This window comes from Gallus gallus, chromosome 1 (assembly GCF_016699485.2).
Source record: "Gallus gallus isolate bGalGal1 chromosome 1, bGalGal1.mat.broiler.GRCg7b, whole genome shotgun sequence".
Classification (NCBI taxonomy): Eukaryota; Metazoa; Chordata; class Aves; order Galliformes; family Phasianidae; genus Gallus; species Gallus gallus.
Genome location: NC_052532.1, coordinates 192,964,113 through 192,981,115, shown reverse-complemented (window position 1 = coordinate 192,981,115; position 17,003 = coordinate 192,964,113). Strand labels below are relative to the sequence as shown.

At 43.4% G+C, this 17,003-nt stretch overlaps 1 protein-coding gene across 23 annotated transcripts in view; it reads right to left on the bottom strand.

Moving 5' to 3' along the window:
• The window catches only part of PAK1 (p21 (RAC1) activated kinase 1), a 67,302-nt gene that overhangs the window by 8,172 nt on the left and 42,127 nt on the right, over window positions 1-17,003 (bottom strand). For all 23 annotated transcript variants that reach the window (XM_040700653.2, XM_040700701.2, XM_046942373.1 and 20 more), the window contains 8 exons: window positions 15,694-15,794; window positions 13,960-14,107; window positions 13,079-13,116; window positions 11,334-11,450; window positions 11,051-11,225; window positions 8,514-8,577; window positions 7,647-7,695; window positions 4,724-4,836 (listed from right to left, as the gene is read on the bottom strand). In XM_040700653.2, the coding sequence (XP_040556587.1) occupies window positions 4,724-4,836; window positions 7,647-7,695; window positions 8,514-8,577; window positions 11,051-11,225; window positions 11,334-11,450; window positions 13,079-13,116; window positions 13,960-14,107; window positions 15,694-15,794 (805 nt within the window). The remainder of the gene's footprint in view (window positions 1-4,723; window positions 4,837-7,646; window positions 7,696-8,513; window positions 8,578-11,050; window positions 11,226-11,333; window positions 11,451-13,078; window positions 13,117-13,959; window positions 14,108-15,693; window positions 15,795-17,003) is intronic.

Below are 17,003 nucleotides of genomic sequence, written 5' to 3'. Positions count from 1 at the left end.
TACAGATTAAAATAAAACAGGAAGAGCCTGAAAGGTCAGCTCTTGCCCCAAAAGACCTGTAGGAAGATGGGGAGGAGAAAGCTGAGATGAGGGTGAAAATTCTCAGCCATTTGTGTTGTTATTCTCTTCTGGGAGCGTGCATGTTGACATCTAGAAGCAGAAGACTTGGGGATGGAGGCACCATCATTAACTCATGTTAAAAAAGAAATAATAATAGTAATCACCGACCACTTCTGCCTTTTGGGCCCACCTGGAAAAACATCAACACAGCTTTTCATAACAGACACGTCGGTACGACACATTCTTGAAGGAAGGAATCATTAGTTTGGGAACTGTAAAACCCACTTTCAAGTCTATCTGCCCATTTTTGACGGGAGCAGACAGATGAGTCAAAGAGAGAAGGAAGGCAAAGATTCAAATTAAAAGCTTCTCTCTGCTGGCACTAGAATTCATCAACAAGCTGTTTGCTTTGCTCAGAAACACTGATCCTGCTAAAAAGTGAACAGCGAATCTGCTAGGAGCCAAAGGCAAAAGCAGGACACGCTCCAGGGAACAACAGCAAAGGAGAAAAAGGTTATAAAGTCTGACTCGGCACAGAAAGTAGACAGAGATGAGCGAGACATCACAGGAGCGAGCAAGAAGTGCACTCTGGCCCCAAAAGAACATGCTGCCAGCACCTGAGCTGATGAAAAAAACTCCCCAAAATAAAAACTGCAGTCTAAGCCGTACCTGGATGCTGGGAATATTACAGCTACAGAGAGCTGTAATAGAGACAAAGATGTGATCTAAGTTTGGTGATACTGTAGATTGCAGCGAGGCAAAGCCTAAAGCTTCTTTCAGTATCCTGAGTCCAAGGACACAGAGCAACGCTCACAGAGCAGGTAAGTCTCCAGCTCCACTACCGAAGTGCTGACACACTGGCAGCTTGTTCCTGGCAGCACAGACCCCAGCAAAGGCAGAATCACCTGCACAGCAGTCTGTTGGCATGACAGAGGAACCAAACTGCTTTCAGTAGCATTCCTGTGGGTCAGCTACCTCTACATGGGCTCTGAAAGCCACTCCATCCAGAACTCTCCTTCCTGTTCCCTTTGCTGTTGTTGATTCTTCTTTTCCTCCTGCCAACCTAGAGACTCTCCAGATTTTATCAGCACCCTCTCCACAAATCAGTGGCTGCCTGGAAAACCAACACTCCCCTTCTGTGCCACTAGCACCCTCTGAAGCCCAAATCCACTTGGCTATAGGAATGGGCAGAGCAGGATCCACTGTTCCTGTGTGACCCTCTCAGGTTGCACAAGCTGGGAGCAAGCTGGTGCCTCTTCACAGCCAAAAGGGATGGAGTGAGCCAAGGAGCCCACTGCGATCCAAAGCTGTGCCACAGGCAGCACATGCCAAGATCCAGGCACCTCAATAATTGATAGCTCTGACACAACATGCAGGGAGGTAAAATTAACCGTAGATCCTTGCCAGCTGACACTGAGCAGACGTAATTTCAGAAGGCAACGTGGTGTCATCTCAGGGCTCTTCTCACTCTCCCACCATAGCAGAGGCATTTTAGTCCCCAGGTTGCCTGCTACCGATGTGCCTCAAAACGGCTCCATCAGATGTTCCTGAAAAAAGCCAGGAATCATAGAATCATGGAATATCTCGAGTTGGAAGGGACACATAAGGATCACTGAGACCAACTCTTGGCTCCACATAGGACCACCCAGCAATCAGACCATATGTCTAAGAGCATTCTCCAAATGCTTCCTGAACTCCAGCAGCTTGGGGCCATGCCCACCGCCCTCTGGTGAAGGACCTTTTCCTGATATTCAGCCTGAACCTCCTGTGTCACAGTTTCATGCTGTTCCCTTGGGTTCAAGGGGAGCCAGGACAGCTACGCGCTGCTCTCCCTGTGACATCAAAAGTATTGCAGTGTCACACACTGTCACCTGCAGACACTCTGCAAAAGAAGGCTGGCAACAAAAGCAGGGTGATGAGAGTCTTGGAGGAAGGATGCAGCTCACAGTTTTCTCTTCACCCCACTTAATAACTTCAATCTCAGCTGAAAGCTACCTCCTGAAAGGAGGTTGTAGTGAGGTGGGGGTCAGCCTCTTCTCCCAGGTAACAGTGATAGGATGAGTGGTAATGGCCTTAAGTTGGGCCAGGGGAGGTTCAAGTTGGATATAAGGAAAAAATTATTGTCAGAAAGAGTGATAATGCATTGGCACAGGCTGCCCAGACAGTTGGTGGGGTCACTGTCTCTGGAGGTGTTCAAGAACTGTGGAGATGTGGCACTGAAGGACTTAATCAGTGGGCACGGTGGGAATGGGCTGGTGGTTGGACTAGATGATCTTAGAGGTCTTTTCCAACCTTAATGACTCTATGATTCTATTTTGGTAAGGGCAGGAGCTGAGGCAGAGATAAGAGAGATGGTTTATTCCGATGAGCATCTTGCAGCTCCCATCAGGTACTGAAAAGGGGAGACACTGTCAGAAACAGAGCCTCAAAAAAGAAACAGGGTCCCAAAGCAGCAATGCATCGTTCCTCATACTTCCTTCTGGGACAGCAGTAGGCATTAGCCAGCAAGCTTCACTCATCACTCAGGAAACAAACAGGCATAGGAGGCCAGGCAAGAGGGATGCAGCTGCCCAGCAGCAGGAAGCTGCAGTTGCAAAGCTGAAGTGGCACAATAGGCATGAGAGCTCCCACATGTACCCTCACTGCTGCTCTGCCCATTTGCAGCACTCAGATAAGAGCTAATCCCTCTGCAAAATATTACTGAGAGAAAGCCGAGGACAAAAGAAGCAGCTCTTGTTGCTGGAAGTTTAAACAAGACAGCAGGACATGTAGCCACCCTGCAGCTGGGATGTACTGCCTAGACATGGCATGTGCAGAGACACTGATGCACTCTCTAATGAGAACATGCATCTCAAACAGTTTTCCCAAAACAAAGCCTCTAATCAGCCTGGAGAAATACACAGTTTCAGCCCACATGCAATACTGAAATGTTCTTTTCCACATTTCCCATTTTGCACAGGTAATATCCTTCTCTTCTTTCTAGGAGAGGGTATCTGTCCTTTCAACAACACAGCTCTTTACAATTACGCACATAATGTGGGACACAGCACTATCTAAATTGAGTATCACAATGGATGTTGATACTGCAGCATGAGAACTACTCTTTCATGTTTTTGTTAAGACATCACAAGAAGCCTACAAAGAAAACAGCCAGTAGGCTTTTGATGCACATGCAGAGCAATATATGTCCAAATCTTCTCTCTCAGATCTGCAAAAGTGATTCTAGGTCATGTCCCCCCATTCTGTCTTCAGAAGATGAATTGCCATTATTCAAGTCTGAAGCTTGCTTATCTGAAGTTTCTGCTTTCCCTACAATAAGCCAAACTTGTAGTTAACCAAGACGGCTGGTTCCTGAAGAGTGCAACAATCTGGAAATCCTGCTGCAGCCCCAGTGGAAAAAGCTGTAAGGTAAGATGAATGATTCAAGCTTGACACAATGCATCAGTGTTAAACTGATGCTGAATTCAATTCACCGTGCAACACTTTCGCTCTGTTTAGCTTTCAATGCATCCTAGATCTCAATGCTGGCAGCTCATGACTGTTTCCTGGAATTCAACCATGGGGAGATGCAAGCATTTCTTGTGCTTTCTTTCAAAGGCAGCTCCCTACCCCTAAAGCCACCCAGCTGCTCCTTTAGAAGCAGTCAACCTCCAAAATGTTGACGATTGCAGCACTGCTACTACCACCCTTATGCACAATATTGATACCCTGTGGGGAAGAACCCACAGCCACATTTGTTTGTGGACTTGGTATTTTATTGCTTTGAGCTATACAGTGAACAGAGTTTTCGTGGCTACATGCATTTATGTTAGAAACATAAATAATAGAAACATAGAAGCTTACATAATAGAAACATAGAAGCTTACACAGGGCAGCAGTCACAGCACTGATTAGTTCTGCTCTGTTTCTGTCCTAATCCAAGGAACAAGTGCAAGTAGAGCAGGTCCCTACATATGTAAGCAATTAGGTGCAGCTCCTGCAGTAAGGAGAAGCAGGGATTCAAGATGTTCCACATGAATGCAACATACCCAAGGCTGAGCAGGAGTAACACAGCACGTGTACAAGTCCACAGAATTCAGCTACAAGTAAGAAATAAGCTTGTTTCTTACACCTTTCAAAGGATTTTTATACATTGTGCCAGCTCTTCTTCTCTCCCTTATCCACAAGAAAACAGTTTTGCTTAGTTCCATGTTCCATGTTATTTACCCTCATCACTACATAGAAAACCTCAGTGGACAGCAACAGGGATAGGATTACCACCTATGCCTAGAAGGAGCTACTGCTAGCAGAATGTCTGTCTTGCTCAGGAAAGAAGAGGAAAACAAATATAAATAACACAGTTAAATCAATTTCCATTTCTCCTCGAGGCACAGGAAGGAAATGGCTCACCATGTTAAATTTGGCAGAGCATGTTGAAAAATGGAGTCCTGACAGCATGCTGCTAATGCCAGTATCTCTAAGAAGACTGGATTCTCCATTAGCACCAATTCAGTCACTTGTTTCTCCTAGGATTTGGACGGAGACCACTACATCATCCACACCCCAGCCTTGCCAGATGCAAGACTGTCCTTCATTTGCATTAAGCTGAGACAGGATCACTTAAGACAGTAACAAGGAAGTGTTTTCCAGAGCTGCTTTGTGAACTCTTCAAACTGTGACATACCTGTCCAAGTAGTTGACAATGTTGGGGTTTTTGTTTTCCCTCATTACGAGGATTTCATTGATAATCAATTCCTTTTTGGGCTGCTGCTGCAAATTCATCTGCTTGATTGCAACCTACAGTGAAGAAAAAAGCAAGATAGCATTATTACAGGAGTTCCCAAGAGTCCTGCCAGTAGTGTTGATTATTTTAGTCTTACATTCACAGGAAGGGGGAAGCCATTTGTTCATCATGAGTTACTCAGTCATTCAGCAACTCTGAGCTCCTGCAGCCAGTTCCCTTCTACACTTTCTGGGCATATAATGCCAAAAAAGAGCAAGGGAAATTACTGCTTTCATACTGGACTTTTATATCACTGTTGGACAGCCATCCCTAGTTACAGTTTCTTAGCAAGACAACAGAGAGACCCTTACTCTAGTTTGGAATGATAATTCAAAGACTTTTTGTTTTGAATTAGATGTCTTTGGAAGTTTTATTTTTGTTGTTGTTGTGTTTGTAGTTTGTTTGTTTCATTCCTGTGCAAAATCCTGTGCTTCTATAAATCTAGAGCAGAGTGGGAGTGTAGGGAGGAGGTAAATAGCATTGGCTAAGTCACTTTCAAGAGATAATTCTCCTTATATTTGTCACAGAAAGACCTAGGGGGAGAAGAATCATCAATACTTAGATTAAAGGTTGAACATTTGGGAATTGGATTCAGCTTTATCCCCATTTATAACAAAGAGAAATATGGACAGATTCATTAGCTGCGGTCTTTTTGCTTAGTAGCTGTCTACCTGTTTCATTATACCTGCTCCACATGCTTATGTGCAGAAAGCAGTTGGGTACAACACGCTTTTAATTCCTACATTCAACTACCCTACAACCGGTATTTCCATGAGAACACCTGGCCTTCAAAGGCAATCCTTCCAACCACAGAAAGCCTTCCATCCAATAAGTCTGCCCAGCACAGCAGGAGGCAGAAACACTTTGATAGGCATTGCAGCCCAATTCTATTTGGTCCAATATTTAGGCAAAGGGAGTGATATGCAATTATACCTTTACAAAACTGCTGATTACAGAGAAAGCACTATAGGCTAATGGAGGAGAGCCAGTAACTAGAGCTCACAAAAGCAAGGATTAGAAGCAACAAGCCAATATAGATATATACAATTAGCATTTTGATAGTGTAGCAGGAGATTCTACAGAAAAATGCCAACACACAAGAAAGCAAGAACAGACAGACATCATACTGCTTTTCCACAGTATTTATAAGACTGCCAGACAGTACCTAAGTAAGGCAGAAACAAAGACCCCATGCTGCTCTTTGCACAAGGAGAAGAGAATGAAAGATGGAGAGGGAAGCATTTGCTGCAGATAAAGAAATTCCAGAGCAATACTGAGGAAGCCTCCGCATGTCCACGCTCCAGTTCAGAGGCAGAGACTCAAGGGCATGCTTGCACAAAGGGGTGTTTTCCTTATCTATGACTGTATTAGGGTACAAAGTAAATAGCTGTAGTTATACTAAATAGGCATAATCAGTGACGATCATGGGTATTCTTAATCCTGGCAGCTGCCCAAGGCTCTTGTATATTGCACAATAAAGAAATTTCCTTATGCACTTCTAACAAGTGCTGCCTTTCACTGAGCCCCTGAGCTCTCAGCATTGGTACCAGCAGTGCTTCACAGAAAGGAACAGGTTAATAGGATGTCAAAGCTACAGTGATCCCAAATGCAATTTTAAAAACCCAGGGACCAATCAAGCTACTATAAAGGGAATGATTTAAAAGTCTGTTATACTGAAGGAGTTCAAATATTCACATGGGAGTCACTGAAGGGATCCAGAAGGAAAACAGAGAACCACCAAAGGATCTCCTCCTCCTACAAAACTTCTCATTGCTTCAAAATAAATGCAACACCTTTTCCTCAGAGGCTGCAATTAAACTCTGTTATTTCTTCAGGAATTTGAAAAGAGGAGTTATGAAATTCACTAGTGGATAACCTCTGACATTGTACAAATGCAAAGTAGACACGCAGTGCTGCAGACTTCCATAAAGATATCTGGAATAATGCATACACTTTCCTCTTTAACAATCCTCCATCTAGCAATAATCATTTCCACAGGTGCTACATATCCATCACTACTAGTTTATTATGCATGCATGCAATGTGCACAGCACTCTTCAATAATCAGGAAAGAAAAAAATAGAAAGATACTCCTCGTCTCTCAAGCCAAGGGCAAAAAGCAGGTGGGCAAAGGGTGGGAATGAATTATTTCTATGCAAGTCAACTGGTGTAAGTGTATGAAGCAAAGGAGAAGAAGATGTAAAAGAATTTACACGGGAGGAGGAAGACCCCTTAGCAGGGACCTTTCTGATAAGACAAGGGGAAATGATTTCAAACTAAACAAGAGGAGATTTCGATTGGATATAAAATAAAACTGTTTTTATGGTAAGCATGGTGAGGCACTGGCACAGGCTGCCCAGAGAGGTGCTGGTGCCCCATCCACGGAGACACCCAAAGTCAGGCTGGATGGGGCTCTGAGCACCTGATGGAGCGGAGGGTGTCCCTGTTCACTGCAGCAGGATTGGACCAGATGGCCTTCAAAGGTCCCTTCCAGTTCATATGATTCTATAACTATGAAATATCAGGAATGAAGAGAGAAACTTCTGAGAAGGAGCTACCCAGTCTCAATATTTGCTTCCAGCCTTTGTGGTCACAGAAAGGTTCTTTACAGATATAAAGTGATTCAGGAATTAAAACCTGGGAAATCATTTTTCCAGTTTACTGCTCAGACCACTTGACCATGCCTCATTAGTAAGGAAACAAATGCCTCATTAAAAACAAAATGTCATGAACCCCTGAAAGAATGTCTTTATTTTATAGCATCAACTGTAACTTTCAGTGGATTTTGGATTGTGTCCTGAAGTGGTATTCAGGCAGCACTTACCTCCTGTCCTGTAGCTACATCCATTGCTGTGTAAACTGTACCTGAGGCTCTAAAGAAAAGGGAGAATAATAATAATAAAAGGGGAGAATAATAAAAATAAAAAGCTTATTATTGTCTCATAGCAAGACAGAATTTAACATATTCCTGCTATTACTTTTCTCCCTCCCATTCTTCATCATGTCAATAATTCCAGTGGTAACTGTAATCTGAAATACTTCTTAGCCAACATCACTACTGGAGAAGTTCCAGTGGGGAGCAAAGCTCCTGGTATGGAACAGTCTGGCCATCCAAATCCTTTCTGCTAAACCAGCAATGCAGCACAGCTTGTAGTACCATGAGCTAAACTGGCATGACTGCAGTGCCCTGGCTTGCAGACTGCCCAACATGATTACAGAACAGACAGGATTAGATGAAGTAAACAAATGTGGCATTTGCAGTGAGAGGAATGGGAGTCTGGGCCTCAGCAGACACGTCTTTCCATGATGTACCTCACTGTAGCCTCTCCCCAAACCTCTTCTTTCCCCCACTCTGCTAAGAGTAGCACAATGCCAGCATCGAGGAGAGTTAACTCAGAAAGCAAATCTGTGCTTTCAGCCTTGCATGCTGAAAATAAGCAGCTCCATCCCTGCCTACAGCTATCTTTAGCAACCTGATCATCTAATGACATATTTTCTTCTATTAAAACACAATTGCGCAAAAGAACCCAGTCACTGTGACTCAAAACTTTGGTAGGAAGGGGAAGAGAGCTCTGGGGAAGGAATAAAAAAAATAATCACCAGCTTATCCAGCAGACTAACTTAGCCTGCATTCAGTGCCTCTTTCTTAACATAAGGAAAGGTACAGGAGGGAAGTGAAGCATATACCAACCCTTGTCCAATCTTCTCAAAACGCGTGTACTTCTTTTTTGGATCACCCACACTCACGATGCTTCCTACAAAACAAAAATAAATAAATGAATTTTAGAAGTACCTTTCCATACAACTACATCATGACAGCAACTGTCAGAACAAACGTATTTACCGCTTTTCCATACCAGCAATAACATAACCATTATTGATCTAACTAATAGGCTGCAAGACATGGGGAGGAAGCTAGAGAGACCCTCAGAATTGCCCTGGGCATTGCTGAGCTCCTCTATTAGGAGCCTAGCAGCAAGGGGAAGGGAGGAGGTTTTTAGTAGCAGTTGCCATGCAACTGCAGCCATGCTTTCCTGGGTTTGGAGAGCACCCTGAGGCAGTCTCAGCTCATTTTCCCTAATGTGGCTGTTCAGCTGAAAGAAAGTCTATTATTGCATCCCTTGGAGGGTAAAGCATTTGGCTTAGTGTTCTGCAAGGTGGTGAGAGGCTGCTCATGTTCAAGGTGGATTTGGTATCCATGAGGAACACAACCTCAAGCTTTCTGTAGTGGAGGTAGCTTGCAGAACAAGGGCACAGAGGCACCAACGCCAAGGATTAAACTAGGGAAGCTGCCAAAAGGAGCATCACTGGAATCCCAAGTTCCCTGAAGACAGCAATATTCATCATGTCCCCAAAGCTGGAAGGGAAGCACATCCTTCAGGGCTGAGAACATCCAGGCCGACAATCCCTAGAGCTCAGCTGCGTACAAGTCTCCCCTACAACATCACCAGGGTTTGACTAGATTATCTCAGTGGTCTTTTCCAACAGTAGTGATTTGATGATTCTAATAAGATCAAGGGATGCAGAGCTGCCTCTGCGTTGTTTGCAAGTTGCTCAAGCAGCCAACATACGGTGCTGCCTTTGCAGCAGCCTAGGGCTGAGCCTAAGCAGATGCATATTGGCAAGGAAACTGCTTGTGGTCATCATGCCAAGAAATCCAGTAGCGAGCAGAGTAAGAGCAGGCTATTTTCAGGCACCAATGGCCAGCAGCCAAATCCACAGGGTTTAGGGCAGACAGAAGTAAGAGAGGGGAATAAGGCTTCTGCCTGGGGAGGAGGGTGGGAAGAGAAATCAGACTGTGCACACCCTACTGCACAATTACTGAAGCAATGCTGTCTGCCCTGAGGATAAACATTTCTGGACAAATGTTCATAAACTTTCCCTTGAAGCCTAGCACAGGATGCAAGTTCAGACTGTGAGAGGCAAATGTTTGCTCAAGGCAGTCACAGGACAGTGCTGCAGGGCAGGAACAAGAGGCAGCTGTCGATCTTGCCCTGTTTAACCCTCTCATCTGTAAAAAGGGGGTAATGTCTCCTACCTCCCAAAAAGCCAGGTGAGGATTCATTAATGTTTGCACTGATAGTGCACTAATGCTAAGAGGTGGGGATTTACAGAAGTGAACATATTTGCATTAGAATAGCACCTTTTTCCAGACCCTGCCTGCCCTACCTGGTCACAGAAGGGCTCAAATCCTTAATGATACAAATGTCCTGTGAATTCAGCTAGTGAAGTTGCTGTTTTGAAACCAGTCTTGAAAGGGCAAGTTTTCAGATAACAAACACTTCCAGCTTACAGGCCATCATCGCAATTTAGGCTTAATTTCAGAGAAATGAGGTATCCAAGTGACACTGTGTTGAAGTTATGCCCTTGGATTAAGTTTCTCTTGATTTGGGTATTAGCCTTAGCTTCATTAAACAGGAGGAAAAATTCTCAACAGAGGAGTCTAGCCGGACCGTAGAGGTGCTAACACAATTTACACCATCTGACATGCAAGTCACATATGTAATCAACACAGGACTAGTAGTTCGAAGAATTAGAAATGCTCTACCCTAATACGAGCTGGCCCAGGCTGAGGACAGCAATCAATTCCACAGAACAGCTGTTTCAGCTGTCAAATGCTGCCATAGCACATCCCAGTAATGCCAGGCAGTAGGGGAGCACTTTAAATAACACCCACAAACTATAGGTAAGGACTGCTAAATAAACTGGGACACAACAGAAAGACAAGATAACACCCACAAATTTCTGTTATTTACTGGCTATACATACAGTGTCAGGACACTTAAAAATTAGCAAGACATTTAATGTCATGATATCAGGGGAGGTAAACTTGGGTTTGCATGAATTTTCTGTCTTTTAGTCACAGTTGAAAGCTCTGCTCACCTTAGGTGCAACATTTCAATATAATCATCCACACTCCAAAGCTATGGAATATCAAGATGTGGAGCAGTCTCAGACTTTGTGGTTAAGTAGATGTTACATATTCAGGACTCGTTTTGCAGAGTCTGAGGATCTGCAACTCCCAGAGCCCTTCAGCTGGCATCACAGGTGCTCAGCTTACATCTATATTCTCCCTCTTCATCTGCCCCAATTTTGGCACACAGTCACAAGGCAAAGTTTTCAGTAAGGGATCTCAAAATAGCAGTGCCCAAACATCTCAGCTTTTAAGATATCAACACAAAAGAACATGGAATTTATTTTTTTTTTTCCCCCCCCAAGAAGACATACTTAATTTTTCCAGAATCTCTTCATCTGACATTTTTGGCTTTTTCTTTTGTTTCTCCGCATTCCTGATCAGCATGTCGGGTGCTGCTGTGCTGTTTTCCGAGGGAGAAGAAATAGGAGAGGTGGCCACATCTCTGGTAGGAGGAGGAAGGGGGTCTATCACAGAGCGAGTGTATATCTAAATTTTATTGAATAAAAACATGTATTAATACAAAGCAGATGATGGTTTAAACGCATCTTTTCAAGACCTAAGAGTGACTGTGCTGAAGGAGGCATTGGTACTCACAGATTTGGTGTGTTCAGGTCGTGGAGCTATCACAGGGGGTGGAGCTGCATCATCTTCATCATCTTCATCTTCCGACACTGAGGGCACTGCAGGGGTCTCAGACACAGCTTTCACATTCTGCATGTGGTCACACAAATAGCAAAAATAAAAACCTAACTACTTGTTGTAAAGATGTAACAAATGTTTGATTAAGCTCCTAACAGAGAATGTCTTGAAGGAAACACAGAAGAATTTTTTTTTGCCCAGAGAGGCTGTGGATGCCCCATCCCTGGAGGTGTTCAAGGCCAGGTGGGATGGGGCCCTGGGCAGGCTGGTCTGGTATTAAATGTGGAGGTTGGTGGCCCTCCCTGCAGCAGGAGCAGGGGGAGTTGGAGTTTGATGATCCTTGGGGTCCCTTCCAACCCAAGCCATTCTATGATTGAAGTTCATGGAGTCCTTTACACTATAGACACTCCAAAATAAACTTGGCAAGCCCCTCAACCCACTAGCCGAGTTCTGCTCATGCTCCTGCTTCCAGTTTACTATCAGTTCCCTAAGAGTGGTAGTGGAAAAAGACTTCTTAAAGTATTAAAATAAAAAGTCATCTACCTCTGAAGTAAAGGGGTAAAAAAGGTAATATTTCACTGATTCCATGTTTTTGGAGTGACCAGCACACTGACATATATTTGATAAAGTGCCCCTGACGTAACACAAAATCTTGATCTATTAAAAACAATAAAAAGGCACCAATGTACTGGAAATTTCCTAAGTCTCTCCAAAATTAGAGGTTACCCAGCATCTTACAGAAAACATTGGGCTACCTCAATAAACTGGTAACTACTGCTTTTTTTCAGGATTTATATTAAAATCCAGTGGTGTCAGATATTCTAAGTTTCTGAGGACAAGATGCACAATGAGGTGTAATCATGAAAAATGACCAAAAATGTTTTCTTTTAGTAGAGTCCTAAGTGGTCAAACAGCAATATGCTGCTGCCAGAAGGGAGCAGAACAAGCCAACTTCAGATAATGTCATGGCTGTGAGAAAATTAGAGGTGAGAGAACTGTGTATTCTTACGAATCACCTCAAACATAAAGTTTATCCCATAAGTATACATACATAAATTTTACAGAGCATTTCAGCTCTGCCTCCAAGCAAAGTGAAGAGGAGTGGTGCTGTCCTGGTAAGGACGGAGTAAAGGTCGAGCAGAGAGAAGGAGAACCTTTTATTTCTTTCTTGGCTGAGATTAGCTTGGTTAATCAACACTGCTTCAATCCAACCTCTCAGGCTAGTAATTAAACTTTGTTAGATCACAGATGTTTATATAGACATATAAAACCTGAAAGCAAAGTGGTTACAGTTTTCTAGATTACCACACCCAAAATAAACAGATGCAGGAATGGATCAATTTATATGAAAACAGCACTATTTCTACTGATTAATTCACTAACTTATACTATTTTAATAATAAAGGCCTCTTTTGTCTACTTGGCTTTACCATAGCTTTCTTTTTTCATGTACAAACATGTCTTTTTAGGATAACTTGCCTGTTTTTATAAACATATTCACTATATAGAATCATAGAACCATGAAGGTTGGAAAAGACCACTAAGATCATTAAGCCCAACCATCAACCCATCACCACCATGCCCACTATGTCCTTAAGCGTCTTTAAAATGATTTTCCAACATTAAGAAAACTAAAAGCTACACAGAACTATCCAATGCAAGTTTTTAACCCAGACTCAAGAGATGGTGTGAAGGCTTACCAGAGTATTTGACGAATTGTATTCCTCTGCCAACTTATCTGAAAGAAACATACACAGATGTAGTTATAAATGAGTCATAAACACAGCAGCACTAGGGAGAGGAGAAAGGGACAAGCTCTGTTTGGACGGGACAGGAAAAATGGCTCCTCTTTTCTTAGAGGCTTTCAGATACCTTCTGCACCCTAGAGCAAGGCTGAAAAAGGCTGTCTCAAGTCTCATGACCACCCTACACCTCATTCATTATCCTAGGATCATGGCTGGCAGGGTTGCAGCACTTCTCAGGAGGCTTAGCCCAGAAGCAGAATTAATGATTTCAAATCCAATAAAGCTTAAGAGAACAGGTAGCTGTATTTCAACGTCTATGCTTTTTTTGTTGTTGTTGTTCTCCTGGAGGAATCTATAGGTTGGATCTTATTTAGGGTCCTTGCACCTGAAGGCACTTTTGTGGAGGAAGTATAGTGCAAAAGGACTTCCCAGACCAAGCTGACACTTGGATAAGGGAGCAGGGAGTACAAAATTCTACAGGCAAATGCAGAAACCTCAAATCCCTGCTGCAAGAAGGTGGAACGTCCCAGAGCAACATGGAAATGTGTATTGTCATCCACCCACATACACAGGGTGCTTTCAGTGGACTTGGAAAATCTTCTGATGCTAAATCACCAGCAGAGGCACTACAGCTAGCCTGAGACCTGCAAGGTCCAGTTCACAGACGTTCCCTTTTACAAATATGCTGGGCATTAAGAAAATTAACAGAACAGTATTTTTCAGAGGTAGAAGGGTGCTCAGGCAGACATAGAAAAGAAAGATCTACTTTGTTGATTAAACAAAATCCCTATACTCAATGAATAACACAAAGCTGGACAAAGCAGCCGTACAAATACCTGTGAAACTCATGTACTTCTGGCTGCTGGAGGTCTTCTTGGAGTTGTAAAACTCCAGTACGTCCAGCACTGCCTGGGGGTTCTTCTTCTGCTCTAATTTGGTGATGTTGGAAGTCTGTAGTAAGCGTGCCCATTGCTCCGGCATTCCCTGTGGGGAGATGTATCACATTAGCCCACAGATGACCTAGTGTAGTTCACACTACACACACACAGTTCTGTCATACTGCTTCTGGGGTTACTCCATACTGCAAAGGAAATGGGGGGAACAGAGGAAGAGGGGGGGTTGAAGGTAGATCATCTCTGAAATCCCTTCCAACCCAAGTCCATCTATCAGTGTATGACAGCCATTATCTGTGTCAGAAGTTAGAATAACAGCATGGTTGAGGTTGGAAAGCATTTCTGATCCCATACATCCCCAGCAGGGACACCACTCAAGAGCAGGATGCCCAGCACCATGTTCAAGTGGCTTTTGGAGATCCCCAAGGAGCAACCCTCAGCCCTTCTCTGGTCCCTTTGCCAGTGCTCAATCATCATGTCCCAGTACCCCATGTCATGTCTTTCTTACATGGACAGATCAACGCTCCTCAGTTCATAGAGATCTGTGTGAACCCCAGATCCTTTGAAAACCAAGACTTGAAAGACTGAAAGGATCAGACCCAATGCTGCAGCTCAGGAAGAGTCTCAAACAAGAAACTATTTATGTACAAACATATACATTTACACATACCCAAGAAAGACTAGAGAAATAACATACACTGTATAGCATCTAGCACAATGGACATGCAACAGCACTTATCATAACACTAGTTCTTCGATAACAGTGGTATGGCATATATTGTAATCAGAGCTGGGACAGTGGAGATGTTAACCTAGCATAAAGAGCTCATAATTTCATCACAGGGACACAATTTCAATCATAAAATAAACACATTCAGAACACAATGTGGCTCACAGCTTTCAGCATCAGCAAGGACAACTGTGAGCAGATGAAGTGGCAAGAGACTGGGGTACTCTACTGATAAAGTTGCTCTCCCTTTTCTAAGGAGTTGCTGGATGCACCACTCAGTGATAATGCCCCACTGGTACATCCAAGTTAACTTGAGCAAGTTTGGAAGCTGACATGCAAAATATATCTGTTCACACAATTCAGGCTATTAGAGCAAAAGTGTCTTTAAAAGAAATAAGCACGGATAAAACCATCTTGCTTGTGAATAACTGCTGTTATTAAACCCTATCTCACAATCAAATTAAGAGGAACTACGTGATGAAACACAACTCTGTCTCCCTACTGTTTTACATGTCAATTAAAAAAAAATGCATAGAAGTATCTGCCATTTAGCCTTAGGACAGCACATGCACATTCTGGCACAAACAGGTATGCACAGTTGTGCATGTCCTAAAGCAAAACCCTGAGCTCCATTTAGAGTTCACAGACTATGCTGTAGAACTAATCCAGCTCCAGAAGAGGAAGGGAGAGGAGATATATCATGTTTTGCTGTCCACATGAGCCAAAAAACAGGACAGGAAAAGTCTGCCGGCAGCCTGGGCTCCTGGGATGTGCCAAGATGACAAGCAATCTCTCAGCAGGAATCAGTGGGCTGCCTCTACAGATGTAGATCAAACCAGATGATGGTAATAGTCTTTCCAGCATTACCATATAAAAGATTAATAGGTCCTGGCTCCTCCCAGCAATATGCCAAACCACACAGTTCTCTTTTCCTACAAATCACTTACTGTGAATTCTCCAGTGACTGCATCAAACCCCACATGAATTGTGTGTTCAAAGTCAGAAGGGAGGGAGATCTCCGGCCGCTCCTTCTCTTTCTTCTTGTTGGCTAGAGGAGACAACAACAAAAACATCCATCAGTCCTTCAAGATTTCAGATCTCCCTGACAGCTTCCAATTTATCTAAGCATCCACAGCCCATTTTGTAGTAGATTTCAATCTGAGGCAGAATAGCAAGTTAGGAAACTTCGTTAACTCACTAAGGAGCAGATACTGTAAAGGGGCAATAGAGATCAGTGTCTAGCATCAAAACAGAGTTTATGAAGAAAACCAAATATATTGCGTGTGTTTCTACTACAAAACCTTACAAGCAAAATCATTTTTATGTTCCTTCCCAGAAAATGAACTACACGTGGTTTTAATAACAAGCCTTGAGCACGCAGCAGGAAGAGAGCAGAATCTGGCAGGTGAGGAGCAGAATTCATGAAGAAACAGGAAAGAAAATAAACCAAAGCAGATGCGCTCCACAAATTTTCAAGTTAGGGCTTCAAACAAGATTATCACTATGTCTTGGATTAAGTTTATCCATACTCATGACATATTAAAGACTCTACCTTCCTTTTAATATTTACTATATTCCAGAAACTGAGATCAGTTTAAAGAAGAACCACGTTCTACTCAGATTTGCCACTGCTTTTAGTTATAAATTAAGCAGAGCCAGCAGAGGTGATTAAAGCTCCTGTGTTTCCCAGCTGCTACCTTCTGGATCTAAAGCCAGAGATAATTTGTTTTGTAGCTGACATTCCACAGTGCACTTTTGGCAATACGAATGCCAAACCTCAAGCATTTCAGAAGCCTGGGAGGCTGATGCTCAGTGTTGCCGTTATTTAAGACACTGCTGGAGGTTAGCTGTGTGGAGACCATCAGGGCTTCCCTCAAAGGTCCAATGTCTGTTTTCTCCAGTGCTCAAGCACTGTTCTCAGTGACATTACAGAGTTAGTACGGCACAGAGTAATTCTGGAGGAAGAAAAGGATCGGTCTGGGAAGTGGAGAAGGAACAGTTTCCAATCACTCTTTCAAACAAAGGGGATGGGGGAAGCTGAATGACAAGAGAGACAGCTGTCAAGAGGAAGGTCTAATAGTGATAGGATAAGGGGGATGGCTTTAAACTAAAAGAGGGGAAATTTAGGTTAGATGTTAATAAATTCTTTACTCAGAGGATGGTGAGCCCTGGAACTGCCCAGAGAGCTGTGGCTGCCCCAGCCCCTGGAGGTGCCCAAGGCCAGGCTGGATGGGGAGCTGGGCAGCCTGAGCACGTG